General features: G+C 44.3%; 1 protein-coding gene across 6 annotated transcripts in view; it reads left to right on the top strand.

Annotated features, from left to right (window-relative positions):
* CAPN14 (calpain 14) overlaps positions 1–17,184 on the top strand; it is a 37,935-nt gene that overhangs the window by 11,472 nt on the left and 9,279 nt on the right. Inside the window, exons 9-23 of one of the 6 annotated variants that reach the window (XM_059840727.1) lie at positions 54–139; positions 1,408–1,482; positions 2,127–2,290; positions 2,983–3,146; positions 3,893–3,904; positions 6,238–6,443; positions 6,985–7,021; positions 7,856–7,918; positions 9,475–9,532; positions 11,259–11,323; positions 11,764–11,832; positions 11,949–12,027; positions 13,130–13,246; positions 13,947–14,002; positions 14,278–14,437. In XM_059840727.1, coding sequence (XP_059696710.1) covers positions 54–139; positions 1,408–1,482; positions 2,127–2,290; positions 2,983–3,146; positions 3,893–3,904; positions 6,238–6,443; positions 6,985–7,021; positions 7,856–7,918; positions 9,475–9,532; positions 11,259–11,323; positions 11,764–11,832; positions 11,949–12,027; positions 13,130–13,246; positions 13,947–14,002; positions 14,278–14,304 — 1,278 coding nt within the window. In that variant the 3' untranslated portion in view covers positions 14,305–14,437. Of the gene's footprint in view, positions 1–53; positions 140–1,407; positions 1,483–2,126; positions 2,291–2,982; positions 3,147–3,892; positions 3,905–6,237; positions 6,444–6,984; positions 7,022–7,855; positions 7,919–9,474; positions 9,533–9,860; positions 9,916–11,258; positions 11,324–11,763; positions 11,834–11,948; positions 12,028–13,129; positions 13,247–13,946; positions 14,003–14,277; positions 16,817–17,184 lie in introns of those variants that run through there. The other 5 variants (XM_059840724.1, XM_059840723.1, XM_059840728.1 and 2 more) reach the window with 5 other exon arrangements.

Below are 17,184 nucleotides of genomic sequence, written 5' to 3' on the forward strand. Positions count from 1 at the left end.
CCAGATGAGACCTGCTGAGACCTTGGTAAGCACAATGTTACTGTTTTCTGTAGGTGACCTGTCAATATGGACCAGAAAACCTAGTGAGACTGAGAAATCCATGGGGAAAAATTGAGTGGAAAGGAGACTGGAGTGACAGGTGAGTTTACAAAAAGAAAGGTGTGACACTGAGCAAAGGAAAGGTTTCTTGGAGGAAAGATGCTGCCATCTTCAGGCATGAATTAATGTTGAGGGCAGCAGTAAGATAATGCTTGCACAGACCTTCTGTGCAAAGCACAGACCTTCTGACAAAGCAATGACTCCATAGATTTATGTGTCTCCAACAGACAGTGCTGCTGTAGCTGGCCTCACTTCGCACATGCAGCCTCAATCAGATCAGTTCTACTTCTCCTTTCACTAATGCCAGAGGAAACATAATATGAGCATGAGACTTTGACCACCTTGCTGTGATGTGGAGAGTGTGCAAAGGGAAAGATAGCTGTGCAGGAGGCTCTAAAACCACCCCCCACATGTTTCAGAACACAGTTGTTTATCATGGGAGGGCCCAGGAAAAATCTTCCACAGGCTGCAAGGTGTTAAAATTGGATAACTAGGAAGGAGTTCTCTGTCCTGGCTGTTTGGGTAAATACAGTTGGGCATGAGATCAGAGGAGGTAGTGAGGTAAATGGGCTCCATAATTGCATCTACCTGATTTTTTTTTTTTTTTAACTGGGACCCATGAAAGACAGTGGTTTGCATTCTAGACCATGGGCAACTGTGAACCTGTGTCCTGTTCCTCTTTGAAGTGGAGCATGTTTCGTGCTTCCAAGCTTCACTTCATTCCCTGCACAGGCTGTTTGCTGAGGCTCAGGACATAGAAAGGAGGAAGAGTAGAGAGGTCATTGGGAATGTGAATGGCTTTCACCTTGTCTGCAGAGCAGTAACTTTTCTGATGCATGTCTGTCACATAATGACAACACACCAGCTGTTCTGTTGAAGAGCATAATGAGCAACATACTGCAGGCCTGCCTTTGAAATGACTCCCAGCTGCCTCTTGTGCTGTCCTAGTCATTCATTCATTATGCCAAACACTCTTCCTATTATGTCTCCTTTAACAGAAAATTAACCAACAAAGCAGGTCTAGATTTTTATATTTGAAGTACTTGGAAGCTGTGTGTTCAAGTGAAGGGAGTGGCTGATGGAAATGGAACAATTCTGGCTTCTACTGCAGAAAACTGGACTCATTCAACTACATCTCATGGGACCCAGGGTGGTTGTGGAGAGTCTCATGTGGCTGAAGGTGTAGTGGGGATAAGCATGGAGATATGAAAATACAGGGATTTGGCCTCTTTTTATAGAGGAAGGTCATGTCCTCTGCCTTGAATTTGTGGCCACATTTGGTTAGTCACCTCATGTTTTTCCCCTTAGCTCTTACAAGTGGGAGCTGCTGAGCCCAAAGGAGAAGATTTTACTGAGGAAAAAGAAGGATGATGGAGAATTCTGGTAATGGCACAGTCTTGCTTCTCCCCTCTCTGCCAGCAGCCCTGGGGCTGCACCTGGAGCTGAAGCAGCACATTGCCACTTAGGCCAAGGCATAGGTGATGAGCTTTAGAGCAGCAAGTGCTCCTCTCAGCTTGATGCTGTGAGAAGCAGAGGCTGTGCTGACATGGAATGTACTGTTCTTCATTGCAGGAGTGAGGGAGAAGCAGGGCATTGCTAGGTCACCTGGGGCTGCTGGAGATAAAGGGCAGCCTCAGGAGCTTTTGTCCTGCCTTTATTTTTTTTTTAACATTGCTTCAGGAAGCTCTTCTTTGCGTATTTGTCTGCGGTTTCTCCACAGCTTTTACCACGAGGTGGCAATGTTGCCGCCCGTGTAATTTCATTGCACTTCCCTTTACTGACGAGATTATTTCATTCTCTGTATCTGCTATCCTTTGCTGAAGTTTTAGTCGTGCATTAGCTACTCCTAGAGGCTGCTGTGGAAGCAGACGCTCTCTTCTTTACTGCCTAATAAAATATGAGCATTACCATATGTAACACAGAATGGTGTGGCTTCGAAGTTCCCCGCTCCCTTTTCTTTCCATTTTATGAGCCATATGGACTAAACTAAACTGCTGACAAAATGTCTCTTGGCACTCTTTTCCCAGGATGTCTCTGCAAGATTTTAAGATTCATTTTGTAGATCTGGTGATCTGTAAGTTAACTCCAGACCTGATGAGCCAGGAAGATGGTAAAAAGTGGATGTACTCCTTGAAGAGTGGGAGATGGGTTAAAGGAAGTACAGCAGGAGGAAGTCTGGAATTCTCTAACGGTGAGGGGTGCTCTTTTGGATAACTCTGACTTTTGGATGCTCTGCTGACTCAGTTACCAGCTCCTTATAACCTCTTAACACAAAATTGGTAACAGAAACATACACTTCCTGTTTATGCCTCCACAGACATCAGAAATAAGCAGCTGAAGGACTTTGACTGGCTTCTGCTATCACAGAAGATGCACTGCTTGCAAACATAGGGCAGTGGGCTGATTATTGCCTGAAATAAGCTTTAGGATCCCAGGATCAATTGCCAGCACTGATCTGCTCTAGGGCATTAAACTTGTGTGTTAAAATTTGCACCCTCAGCACCTCCAGGAAGTGTGTTTTAAGTGAAGTGAATAAAATAGTCAGAGGCTCAGCTCTTCTGGAAGCAGAGCAGGTGGAGTCTAAAGTCAGCTAGCCTGTACACCAGGGGTGAGAGAGGAATAGTGGATACATTTATAAACAAAATGAGCTCTTAGTTGCATGTAAGCAGAAGTGTAGTTCCTTGTTCGTGGGTCTTTCTCCTATCTTAGACAGTAGTTGCACTACTAAACTTGTAAACTGCACCTTAAAATCAAATTCCTGTGGAGTCTGAAGATCCAGACAACCTGTGAGCTGTTCAGTCCAGTGCCAGGCATCATGTGGGAGGCTGGCAGTCAATTTTGTGATGGAAAATGACATCAAAATGTTTTTCTTGTTTTACTTAGGCAACTTTTGGATGAACCCTCAGTACTGGCTGAATGTGTTGCCAGCTGAAGACAGTCAGAAAAGCCCAAGTACATGCAGTGTGGTTATATCCCTCATGCAGAAACACAGCTCCAAACACCGGAACCGAGCCCCTCACCTTTTCATTGGATTTTTACTCTATAAGGTGCAAATAATTGCTTTGCTTTTCTTGCTCTCACCAAACAGGAGAACTTCCAGCCCCTGTAGATTGCAGTGCTCTGCAGGCCACGAGTTTTTGTTGTGTGCAGGGTGATCTCTGCTCTTTCCTCCTGTGCCCAGTCTCCTCACACATCAGGGCCAGGCTCCCTCGGGCTCTGTGCCCTGCTTGCTGCCTCTCCAGCATGCTGTGTGTCACCCTGCAGAGCAGTGAGAAGTGCCTTTTGCTTCAAAGCACATTGGGATTTATTTTGCTGCCTCTGAGGGTATGTGCAATAGGTGGAAGAGGGTGCCAGGAGTCCCCTTACTTTGGGGTAGGAAGAGCTCTGCCCTCAGGTTATTTCCAACCATGGTAAAATTGTGCCTAAAAAGTGTTCCTAGTATGATGTGGCAGCTGCTCATGTGTTCATACTGCTAGCTCCCCATGTGCCCAGAAGTGAGTGGATATCACTAGGACTGAGAGTTTCCTACCTTCAATTCTCTGCTTATCTGAGTACCTTGAGGGCCACTCTTCTCCCTTGAACAGAGCCACAGGTCTTATTGCTGCTGTAAACTTGCACAGTTATGAAGAGGTGACTGTGGGGAACGGGTTTTGGGTGGAGAGAACTGAGGTTTCTGAAGGCAAAGACCCCATATAGATGTTTGTAGCTGCTCTGCTTCCCAGGAATGACTTGGCTGTGTTTGGTGAGGCACAGAGGTCCTGACTGACAGATGCTGTTTCTTTTCTTCCTGCAGGTGGACCTACAGGTGAGTCCCTTGTCGCCACTGCTGGCTGTTGTCTGGGGGACCTGGCTGGCACAGCTGTTAAGACAATGCTGAATGTGGTGTGTTTGCCTTTGTTCCTTGGCTGACAGTGAGTGCCAGTATTGGAATTCAGTGAGGCACCACAGCAAGGCACTACTAATGCAGAACCATCCTCTGACTCTACTGAAAAGCAGCCATATCAGGAGAGCTTATTGGCCTTGAGACTGGGCATTAGTTGTTCAGCTTCTGTCCTGGGTCCTCAAAGGTTTTGGAAGTAGCATCAATCTTTACCTGATGAGCACTTCAGCCCTGCACCTGTGGGGTGGTGCCCTAATTCTTGGCTGTGTTCTGGGAGTCAGAACTGCCTTTCTGCTGCGTTCCAGTCTTGGCATGAGGTGGGAAAAGAGCCTGTGCCCCATGCAAGTCAAAGATCTCCTGGGCAACTCAGGTTGCTGGCTGGGTGATGGTACAGGTGTTTTCATCTTCTTCAGGTCAGCTGCATTTCTAGCATTTTCTTTATCCAAGAGCCTTTGGGACCTGAGAAAGGGCCCTGGAACTTAAATCCTGATTAAGTCCCAATTTTGGTCCTGACCTCAGAGGGATATTTCAAACAGGGAAAGATTTAGTTCATATTGTCTTTAGATGGCATATCTTCCACTCTGTTACTCCTCAAATGAGAGCACACCTCTTAAATGAGAACTTGGGCTGGCAAAGAACTAGTTTGGGTGCATTAAAGGGGCAGCACAATTGTGCTCCTAGTTTCTGTAGACCCAGCATGGTAACCATGAGGTAAGATGCCACTTCTTCCTGACTTAAATATCTTGGGCACTTATCAGGGTTACCTTCAAGGTAAAATTTCTGGCAGAGGGGGTCTGTGTGTGGCCCTAGCACAGTGCTCTGCCACACCTGAGTGGGAATGGTGGCAGCCAGGACTTCAATTTCAGGTTTGTAGTGGTTGCCAAGATCAATACGGAGAGATGGCAAGCTGAGAGCATCTGAGGTATTGGAACTGCTGTCAACAGAGTATTGACTGGAATATAAAAACTTTGAATTTAACATAAGGGGCATGAGGAGGAGTAACCCTGAACCCTTCATAAGAAAGATTGCCCTATTAGTAAGAAAAATACTGGCTAAGGAAGAGGAATAGCATCTCCCCAGGAGGCTGCAGAGTAAAATGGCTAAATGTTTTGAGGAACAGCCAAGATCAGAAGGTGACAGTAGTTTTAGCTAGCAGGATTATTTATTGGGCTTGTGTACTGGGCACTCAGTGGCATTAAAATTAGTTTCATGTTGCCTGGATCAACACTTTATCCATCATCCTGTGGCAGAAAAGGGTCTGAAGAGCAAAGAGTGCCAGACAGATCAAGGACACTTGCATGAAGTCAGGATGAGGGCTTAGGTTGCTCATACAGTATGCTCAGATCACAGGTGTTCTAAAAAATCCTCTGCTACCAGATCCCTTGTGCAAAGGACAAGCTGGGGACAAAATACATGGTCCCTGTGGGGAAAAAAAAGGTGTTCTGGCTAGTGAAGGGCAGTCTCTAGAGCAGTTCCTGCCTGCAGTCATTTTAGACCATATGGCAAAGACTTTTGCAGAAGCCACATTGACAGCAACAGCTCCTTGTCCCCAGTTCTTGCTGCTGTTCCTTACAAGTAGTGTGAGGGTTTTTTTGTAAGTTGCAGGGAGCCCAGTCTTTTGCCATATTAGTATTGGGCAAGTGTGGCATTCACATTCTCTGAAAAAATCCCTCTGCCCAGGATTTTCTCCTGGGAAGCTGAGAGGCCTCGGAGGAAAAGGAAAATAATTCTCATCTCATTTGCTTCTCTTGTGTTGTGCTCATGTGGAATGTGGTTGGGGATTGTTTACCCACAGGTGATTGTTCCATTGGATTCTGGTGTGAGTTGTTTTGACTCTTTGGCCAATTGGGGCCAAGCTGTGTCGGGGCTCTGGAAAGAGCCACGAGTTTTCATTATTATCTTTTTAGCATTCAGTAAGTATCTTTCCTGTATTCTTTAGTATAGTATAGTATTCTTTAATATAATATAGTTTAATAGAGTAATAAATTAGCCTTCTGAGAACATGGAGTCAGATGCATCATTCCTGCCTTCGTTGGGGCATTCCCTGTGAATACAATAGGCAAGAGTGCTGCATAGTGAGAACCACTATGTCCTGGGAAGAGACTGAGTTCTTTGGGCTCTGTTCCCTGCTTGTGCTGTAAAACAGGCTGAGATGTGAAGGCAGGCTGGCTGTGCCCTGCCTGTGAATCCTCCATGCCTTTTGTCCACGTGTTCAGCTGTGGCAGAACACAATTCTCTTACCTTTCTTCCCTGAGCAGTACCAGGAGAGCACCAGAAAGCTGCCCCCAGGTTTCTTCACCCAACATCAGCCTGTGAACAAGCACCAGGTTTTCCTTGATGAGCGGGAAGTGACTCATGACTTCCATCTGGAGCCTTGTGTCTATGTCATTGTCCCATCCACCCTGGAGCCTCAGCAGGAGTCTGAGTTCATCCTGCGGGTCTTCTCCAGGAAGCACGTCCTTCGGTGAGATGCTGCTGCCCCTCTGCCAGCACCTCATTCCCTGGGAAAGTGTGGTCTTTCTACTCTAATGGGGCCAGCAAAACTTAACTCTGCAAAAAGCAGCACAGTCTGTTTCAGAGAAGCTGGCTCTGGATTTCTCCTGGCATAGGATTCTTAGTGGTTGAAGCACTGGTTTTGGCCTTATCCTTTCAAAAAAGGCTGAGATAGGCCCACGCAATCCTTGCAGCATGCATATGTTTGAGACTGTGAGAAGGATAAGAGCTCTTTAGCTTTTTAGCTCCATTAGTTTGCCAGGAACTCCCTGCTGGCAATGCTAGGATGGTTGCTAGTACAGAAATGGGTGCTTTGGATACTTCAAATGCCAGCAGCTTTTGGGGTCCTGTATGGATATGAGGCCTTGCCGTACTGCAGCTGTAACACCAGAAAATAAAACACATGGCAAGAGCAGGTTGGGGCCCCATATGGGAAAGAGGAATGACACCTGTGGATGAGACACACAACTCTGAGATCTGTCCTTAATGTGTCTGCTTTTTTACATCTCCAGGGAAATGGGTGGGAACACGAGCTTCACCCTCTCTAAGGTGAGTGGGTGTGAGGGGAGTGGGGGCTCTGTGGTTCAATCTACAGCCCTGAATGTTGGGTTTTTACTGTTGCTCTGTCCTAGAGGAGAGGCTGAGAGAGAATGTCAGTGCTTGTGTTTTAGCACTTGAAAGCACAGACAGAATCTTTTGGACCAAGGGGACAGATGCAGTCAAATGTGGGGGACAGGCAAGACTTTAGACAGCTTAGTGGCCCTTTTTGTAAACATCTTTTAATGATACCATCTTGCTTGCTCTGAAGTCTTTCCTGTTCATGGCTTTTTGGAGACTCATGGTCCATTCTTGCACTTCTCCCCATCCCTTTCAGGCCTTAAACATTTTGAAGACATTATGGGACCTTAGCTCTATCATTCCCATGCAATGGCCTAAAGGTTATTTTCAAAAGGACTGGTCTCAGTGACAGTGCATGCACATCTGCAGCTTGTGCTAAGAAATTTATGGCATGTCTGTTCCCCTGGCATAACCAGGGCCTTTCCTGCTTTCATCTCCTCTGTTGGGCTGTCTAAAGGAGAACAGAGACCCTTCTCTCTTCTTGGCACAGAGTGAGCCCTGTGCTTTGCACAGCTTGGGGTGGGGTGAGAGAAATGTTTTTCCCCACTAAATGTTATCTGAGTACTTCTCTCCAAGAAACAGCAGTTTTGTGATGTAGGGAGGTATCTTAGCAGTGGGCTGTATTAGTGATGTAACACTGATTGCAGTGGTGGGCAGAGGGTGGAAGGGGCAGGGAATGGAATGCCATGCTGGGAAAGCATCTTTAATTATTTGGTTGACAATATTTTTCTTCTGCAAGTTAATGATTTTTTTGATGCCTAAAAGGAAATTGTTGATAGGTATGAAGGCAAGATTTGGGAGGATTTCTTCACAAAGCATTTTGAACAGGTAAGTGCTTGCATGATAGCTCCTCCAGAGCTATTATGTAGCTCTGTGAAAGTAAAAGCACGTGGATGTTCAAGGGAGGTCTGTGGATGTGTGGGGAGCAGAGAGGGGCTATGGAGAGGAGGTTGGACCCTCTGTGCAGTGATGACTCCAGATAGCAAATTTGCCTATGAAGCTTAGCAATGTGATAGCATTGAGACAGGCACACTTTTCTGCACAACAGGGTGTCAGTACCTGGAACTTAATGTGAGTGTGACAGTATCAGGAGGCTCAAAAGGCATTAGGAAACTGATGGGCACAAAGTCCATAAACAAATGCTAAAGGACTAAGCAGGGATGTACCCTCTAAGATCACTTTTCCAACAGGGAAACAGCAGAATGGACTACAGAAGCTGACCAGGCTCACATGCTCTCCTTAAACATTCATTCCTGTTGCCTGTACTGGGGACAAAGTGATGGCCTGTGTGGCTCCATCCTATCCTTTGGGGCATTCATTGGGGAAAGCTGTCTATTAGAGAACATCCCTGAAATATTGAACCTTGTCTCACACATATTTCATCACAGTTGGATGGCAAATAACCTGCTTTGAGATGTGAAATGGATAGTGGGTATCCCATCATCTTTTCCCCCTAATTTTCCTATGAAAAATATGATCTTTCCTGTGAAAGATTCTTTTTAGTGATTTCTCTGGCCTGATTTGGGATGGAGCTGACCATCAGGGATCCCACTGACTGTGGTGAGGGATGCAAGTGTTTCACCTTTCAGAAAAGGTCACTGCATTTATTTAGCATCATCCCCTGTATTTGGCAAACACAAATTCACAAAAACAAATTTGCACTTTTAATAGGAATATTTTGAAGGAATACTAAAAACAAGGATTGCTTTCACTTTTTGCCCCTTGTTTAAGATTTTGAGAATGGTGTGGCTTTGATGTGCTAGAAATTGCCACATACTGTGAGGTGCTGGTCCTTTGCTGTCAGGATGTCCAAGTACACACAGAGGCACCTACTGCCATTTCTGAAGGCTTTACCCTGGCATCTCTCAATGATCTGAAAGCAGGCTTTTATTTTTGAAGAGTGACATTTTAAAAAATCCTCCAAACAATTGTCACAGCTTCTAAAAGATTTATAAACTTTAGTATGGCAAGGGGGAGTCTCTGCTTTGAAAAGTTTGGGGAGAAGTATTCCAAAGTTTCCTTTTTTTTTTTTTTTTTTTTTTTTTTTTTTTTTTTTAATATTTGAAGCAGATCTCTTGACAGTGTGCTTGATGGGACAGATGGCACCAGAGCTGAAAGGCCTGCATCCTCACTCAGTGGAAATCTGCACTAATGCACTGATCTGTGTGGAGCCCTGAGAACTTAGCCCAGAGCACACTGCAGCTCCTGCAGGCTCAGAATCTTGTCATATTCAAAGGGAGTCTTTTCTATCGATTTTCACAGTGGCTGGAGTGGGGCCAGAGAAGCAGAGAATGAAGATGGGGCATGCTGGGAAAACAAAAGAGGGAGAAAAGTGATTTAATACTTAGGAAAAAAAAGACCTAAAATTCTCTTCCATATCACAGAATCCTGAAATAAATGCTGTTCAGCTCCAGAGGATCTTGAATAATATATCTTGGAGAAGTAAGTGCTGAGAAATAATGTTTCTGTAAAATAAGCCCTCTCAGAGAAAAGCCTCAGCTCTTGTATCTATTTCTTGAATTCTGGGAAGAGAAACTGGCTTCAATCTGACTGAACTGACTCTTCTGATGCCATGTTAGATTTCCAGAGCAAAAGGATTTGCTGGGGTGTGAATCAATATGGCAGAAATGTTATAAGCAGAGCTAATCTAGTTTGAATTTCAACAACTGAAATAATGAGGGAGGAGAGCAAGCATGGATGCAGATTCTTAATTTGGCCTCCAAACCCAACTTGACCTCAGCTTTGATTCTGAAACTGTATCTCATTTCAGCCTGTGCCACTGCCTCAGTCTCAGCAGCACCAAACTAGAAGATGTGGAAATCCTGGTCTGTAGGAGTTGGTGTGGTGGAGGAGGGTCTTGCCTTTCCTTTCATGTGCTTGGTCCATGCTGCTGTTGCTATTTACTCTTCCCTGCTGTGCATGCATAGGGCTGCCCCTTGCCCTGTGTTTGGGGGACAGGATGAGGTGCAGGTGGCCTCTGGAACCCATGCCTCTGAGAGCCAGGTGAGCCCTGAGCTTGTCTCTCTGAGGTGTGGCATCACTCTGCTGGGGGCAGACCAAAGCACTCCACAGGTTTTTAGTTTGGACCTTGGGAACAGATAACACTACCTGGGCAGCAGTGAGGCATTGCAGTGGCTGTTCTCTCTGGACAATGACAATGAAATTACAGATATAATGATGAATCCAGATTTCTCCTGCTTTTTTCACTAGTTACAATCAATATGCAACATAGAAAATGCTCTGTCCAGCCATTACAGGCAACAAAGATGATCAAAAGAGTGATGTGATGCCTTTTTCACTTAAACTGTATTTGATATTACTCTCTTTTCTGCAAAAGTGGGCAAGGATAGTTCTTCTGTCTTTGTAAACTGACCCATCAGGCACTGTCTTATCTGTGAGAAAACAATATTGAACAGGGAGTCTTTACTTTTAATAAATTATTGATTTTAAGAATTATTTTCAAATCTTTACAGTACTTGGTTCATATTTACTAAGCAGGGCTATTACAATATTAAAATTATTAAAGCATTTTGACTTCCTGCAGAGAAGGGATTGGTGAGTTATGATTCTGTCCCTTACTCAGGAAGGTGCAGACCAACTGTAATCATGATTTGCAATGAGATTAGAGCCAATTTCTGTTATTCTTCATGTTAGTTATATATGAACCAGGAATGCTAAGCTTTGAGGCAGCATCATGTTTTCAGCAGTGCCTGTACTTTTAATTATATTAACAGAGCTGGCAGCGTGTCTGTGAAAGAGAGGGGAGAGAGAGATGCTTAGTACAAGGGTTTCAATTAATCTGCAGTGCTGTTCCCCAAAGCTCTTCAGGTCAAGTGACTTTGCTCAAGGTCATGCAGTAAATTCTGTTTGGGATTAGAGCTTTGGATGTCCTTTTCCTTCCTTTTTCTCTAATAGCTGGAGATAGTGTACCATATTTCATTCTATATTACATGCCTGCAGGGAGCTCATATTGGATTTTCAGAGACTAGTAGAATCCATCCTGTTGCCTCATATTTTTATCATCATAAATGATACTTCTTCTCAAGTGGGTGTAAAGTTTCACAAAGGCTTTGGGGCCTGAGCCCTCTCAAGTAAGGGGGGATTTTGTAAGTCCATTTTTCTGAGAGATGTCCAATGACTCCTCAAACCAATTTTTTTTCCTCTCCAGATTTCCAGAGTTTTCGCCTGAATTTCAGTCTGGATTCCTGCCAGGGTATCTTGGCACTCCTGGATGTATCCTTGTCATGAGTGATACTTCTGACTCACATAATACTTTACCAGAGCATTATTTCTTAGTCCAGACTGGGTGTTACTGTGATTTCTTTACCACCAGGACATGGCCCTGCTTATTGAACTTCTCACCCTCCATAATAACAGTTCAGCTGTGATAGAATGGAGCTACTTTGGGAAAGGGTTGATTCCTGCTGCTTCTAAAATCAGAATCCAGGTTTCCTTTGACTTTAGTGGGATGAGGATCAAGTCTATAAATAGGCACGTGGGCTAAGAAATCATTATCCTCATATTATAATTGCGTGGATGTTAGAGTGGCTGCAAGTTTTTGGATTGTTTGGGTTTTTGGTTTGGCTTTTTTTTTTTCCTTTTTTCATTTTTTAATATGTGTAATGGGTGCTTTCTTATGTTTGAGATGTTTTGACCTTAATGCTCCCACTAAGCTGAATGCCACTGGCACACTGAGTATCCAGGAATTCAGAGTCCTGTGGAAGAGGCTGCTTTTCTATTTGGTACGACAGTGATTTCTATGCTCCCTTTCAATATCTCCCTGCTCACAATCCCTTTGGTGTCACCTGCTGGATTCTGGGTGGTTTGGTTTGTTTAAAAATACTGCCTCACCCCACAGGAAGTTTTCCAGAAGAGAGACACCAAAAGATCAGGAAAGCTTGACCTTGTGGAACTGCATGCAGCTGTACAGGAGACAGGTGAGCCCACAGCATATTTTGGCTAAGTCTCATCTTCTTGCTCATGAAAGCTGAAGAAAAAGCACAGGGCTGGGAAACATCTTTATAACTGTGTGTAGAGCTCAGGAGGAGTGGAAAACATTATAGTTTGCATGGCCTTGGCAATGTCTGCTTCCTTCTTTAGCTGGGTCAACACGTCTGAAAATTATTTTGCCATGGGACAGGCTGCCCACTCTTTTCTCAGTGTGGTCTCACACTCAGAGTTGTCTGAAGCAGAAGTGTCTGCCTATTTCAGGTCCAATTTTTAAATCCCTTCCTGTGTGTTGCTAATTGAATTTTAAAAGATTTTCTGAGGTTGTGGGGATGCAGGAGGCCAGATCTAGCTCCTATTAAATTGCTGTCTCTGCTGAAAATGACAGCTCAGGGACCAAAACTGGAAGTGTGGGACTTGCACAGAGGCTCTATTGTTGCTAGACTTCACTAATGCAGTGTCTGAGGCTTGATCTAGAAATGGAAGATGATCCATATGGGTCCAAATACCGGACTGAGCTCTGCTGCTATTACTGGGTGTTGTGTGGGGGCTGGAGCTCAGTCTTGTAGCTTCCTTTGCATGTTTACACCTTAAATATCATTCCTCTTTTTGGTGCATGTTCACCCAGTTCATCTGAGTCAGTGAAAGCACAGTGAGAAACCCAGGCAGACCTCTGCTAAAGCAGACTAAAATCCCAGGCCATGAATAGAAAATGCTTTTGTTCCTTGCAAATGCTACTGCTGCTTGACATTGGGACTGATGCTTTCAGTATGAGCTTCCTCTGAATTTTCTTTTTCATCTCCTTTCCTACCCTCTTGGGAATATTGCTCTTAAACCCAGCTGCTGCTATTACCCTCATATCCCATGAGCAAAAGAGGCCTGTTTGTATTTTATTTCAACTCTGGAAGGACTGTAAGTATAGGGGAGCAGAGCCGAACCCTTTTAAATTTGGAGAGATTTGTGTGGAGATCTCATTTGGGCTGGCTAATATTTGATTATCCAGGCTTGAAAAACAAGGCTTGGAGAAGGGATGAAAACCACTCACTTGTGCCATCTCATTCTGTGTTCCTTTTTCCCCCCCATTTTATGCAGGCATTTCACTCAGCAATGAAGTCTGTAATTTGATGGCAATCAGATATGGTGACCCTGACTTACAGATCAGTTTTGAGAGTTTTGTTTGCTTCATGCTTCGAGTGGAGATCATGGGAGGTGAGGCTGGTGTTCCGTGTCTGGCCAGGCAAGCTGGGCTGCCAGCTGAGCCATGGCCCCTCTGATGCTGTTCCCACTGGCAGTGGCAAGTGGGAAAATTTCAGGACTGGATTTCTGAATAAAGCAAGAGTAATCAGTTTAAAGCAAGGGACAGATACAGAGGAAGCCAAGCTCTCTCTTTACCTCCCCACCAATCCCTTCCTACAGACGTCCAAGCTGTACATATCAGAGTGATTAAGCTCTCTGCACATTAGCACCAGCCTTCTGTAGGAAGAGGTAGGCAAATTACAGATAAAAACTACTTGTTTTCCATGAAGAAGACAACCTTGAAATACACCTTTTCCAGGAAGAAGAAAGCTTTGAAGTATGTCTTTGATGGACTGCAGTTTGATGATGAGATAGCTGATAGTCAGACCACGCTGCAGACACTTACCCACTACAATTATGAGACATGTGCTAAGGTTGAGACCACCAGCACTTTGGGGTTTTACAGATGGATGGGCAGACAGTAACATGCCTGACTTTATTCAGCTGCTCCCAATGTTCCAGCCTTCAGGGATCTCCCAGGGTCAGAACAGAGAAGCACTGCACTTGAGAATAGCCTACAAACTCTGCCTTTGGGGTTTTTCCTGAGACAGTGCCTTGGCTGTGGTGATCTCTTGGCTGTCAAGTTAATACTCCTCATTTGCTTCTTTTGCAGAGGCCTTTCGCAACTTAACCCAAGATGGCAAAGGGATTTACCTCCGGGAATCTGAGGTAAAGCCCAGCCCCTGCCTGGCAGCTGCAGGCCCCTTTGCTGCATGTGGCACTGCATGGTTTATTCTGTAGCCTTAGAAAAGGTATCTTTAACTGACCAGGGCAGGTTACAAACAGCAAGGAGGCTCAGGCTTCTAAGTGTTCTACTTTATTATGGCTTCTATTTCTTCTGGAGGCAGAATATCTTCAGTGCCCCATAGTTCAGTTTAGGTGTGAATATGGCAGAGCTTTCACAGGGATGGATTATTTCAACCCCCTTTCCATATTATTTTCAGTGGATGATGATGACACTTTATTCCTGAAGCAATGCTGTAGAGGAGGAGACAACCAGACCTGTACCAGGATGAGGAAGGCTGCCTTATTCCAACTTTTTACTTCAAATGAAAAGTCTTCCTCAAGCAGACTTAACATGATAACCACAGACTTGGTGAACTGAAGTTTTACTAATTAATGTATTTATTTTGAGTCCTATTTCACTTCAGACAACCCTACTGAGGAGAGACCATTGGAGGCCAATTACCACAAGTGCACAGTGTGACACCCTGGAGCATGGTGGCTGAGTTTTTGGGGGTCAACTACTTCATGCTGATGTAATGCTGCTATTATAGGCAAACATTGTGGCAGTGCCCAGAGGCTGTGCTTGGTGGTGGGGCTCTTGAGTCTGGGAGGGAAAAGGCCCTGTCCTGAGTAACTTGTCACCTGATAGAGGGATCACAGTTCTGTAGCTGCTGGGCTCTTGATAGAGAGCTAGAATCTGTAGGCTTCTGAGAAAGAAGGGGTGGAGACTCACAGAATGAGTGAGTCCTGACTTTGAAAGGTGGTTTGCAAGCATTCAAACCATCTCTTTTGCTTTTATCAGTTAACATAGCCCTATTGAAGTGGCCCTAATCTGATTTGACCAAGTGATGAGCTGAGCCTCCAGCTATTTGTTGTATGTTGATTGTGTTTTTATTTCAGAAAGGCAGTGAGTTTTCTCTGCAGATTGATAAGTACAGTACAGTGAAAAGGGAACTGATCCCATATTAAGAGACTGGCAGGAAATGAATGTTCTCAGTAGGGTGGTACAGGGGCTGTCTGATAAAATATTTGGATATTTATTTTCTATAGGGTGAGCATGTGTGTGTGTATACTTCTAAAGGATGCAGGTAAATGTAGGCTGTAGCTAATTAAATAGTACAACCCAGGTGTGTGGCTGTGAGCAGTGTCAGAGAGCATGGTGTAAGTGGGACTATTCACATCAAAATCCATGAGAGAGTTACTTGATGCATCTGTCTGTAGGATCCTTTTCTACTTTCTTACCATTCATTTATTTGGGCTGGAAATTTCCATGCTAAGTGACTGTTACAGGTTGCTGCTTTGATTTTTTTTTTTTCTTTTTTTTTCTTTTTTTTTCATTCCTGCAGACAGCTCAATTGAGGCTCTTTTACAGTGCACAGCCTAGTCTGAGTCTGGGTGCTAAATGGAACAGAGCTCCAATGGGAATGAACATATAATGAAAGATCACACTCTAATACCTTTGTAGGAAGGAGTTATATTAAGCTTGCCTAGGCAGCCTTCCCTCTGGCTTTTGGTGACTTTTTAGGTGCTTAATCTCATAAATATATTTCAGAGTGCATGTGATATTCAGGAATGAGGTGGACTGTGGATAAGAAAGTAAACTTGGGCCTGACTGAGCTCAGGGATGTGCTTACCACTGCACTGAGGCTTGAGCAATAGCATAAGCATATTTATAGAGGAACTCCTTTGCATATAAGTGTTCCCAGTCAGGAGGCATTAAGCAGTAAAAACAACAGCATGCACTTTATTCCCCAGAACAGTCTGTTTCTAAGCAATATAATTTTCATCCTGTTTTTATGAGAAAACTGTTAGAACCAGATAAATAGATGGCTGTGTTGGTACTTGTTTATTACAGATGATATATCTATCATCTATTGGGAGCGACCTACTGTGGAGTCACAGGGTTCAGTCTGTGGAACAGAGCAGGTTGGAGGGAGCAGGGACACCCAGGGCCCCTGGAGCAGATGAGGGCTCCATGTCCCACTGGGCTCCCAAAGAGGCTCCGTGTCCCGCTGGGCTCCTGAGGAGGCTCCATCAGCAGCTCCCCACTCATGCACAGCTCTGTTTCCTTTTGTGACTAGCAGCTGAACATGATGGTGCAAACTAAATTAGCCTGATTTAATTTGCACTCAACTCAGCAGGGGATGTTATAAACACTGATTTACTGTGTGCTGGAGCAGCGTTGGAAGAACCAAAAGCATTGGTTGAGGGAGCATAGGTCCTGCTTTTCTCAGCATGTTTTGGAAAGGATGGTCCCTGTCACCCGTGGGAGTGTCCAGGGGGAACTGTGTGAGTGCAGAGGGTTCACAGCAGGCTCTGTTGGACATGATGGGAGGGAAATATCTCAGTCCCAACTGGGCTTGTTGCACATTCAGGGCTGGGAGTGTGCTGGACGTAGCTCCGCCGCAGGCTGTGTGCAAAACTGGTGCAGGACACCCAGTTTCAAGTTGCAGTTCATTTTAATGTTGTACACATTGTTTTTTCTATCAGTTTTTGTACTTATTTACTTCACACCTCTTTAATGCAGAGCGATGTAATTGCAGGGAGATTATTTTGCTATTGATTACTTGATCCAGGAAAGAAACAGAATTCATCCATGCCATGAATCACTAAGCATTTGCAGCAATAAACTTTATTGAGCCATGTGACTTGCTGTTACAGAATTGTAAAGAATCCTTTACTGGAATGATTATACCAAACCATGTACAATTCAAACTGAATTATCTGGCTCACAATAAAATGTTTTTGGCAAGGGCACCTACTCGGACACTGTGAAGCTTTTATATTGCTAACAGAATAATGTTTTCTGGGCAATTCTGAAGATATATTACTCCTCATTTACAATGTGCATTGTGAAAAAAATGATCTGAAATGCTGCTGAAAGATGCATTCGTTTGTAACCACAGCATTTACAGGGATGCTGAGCTTTGCAGTGGGTGGTATTGCTCTAGCAGAAATGAAAGAAAAGTGGGACTATGGCTTGAGACTAGTATTGCTAATAAAAGTCCTTTTTGAAAAAGGCAGGTGCAAGAATAGCAAATAATGTCTGGAGTGGGAAGAGGAGATGGATGGTGAGGTATATTGTAACAATAAGGCTGAGATGAAATTGAAAGGAACTAATCAAC

This window comes from Haemorhous mexicanus, chromosome 3 (assembly GCF_027477595.1).
Source record: "Haemorhous mexicanus isolate bHaeMex1 chromosome 3, bHaeMex1.pri, whole genome shotgun sequence".
Taxonomy (NCBI): domain Eukaryota; kingdom Metazoa; phylum Chordata; class Aves; order Passeriformes; family Fringillidae; genus Haemorhous; species Haemorhous mexicanus.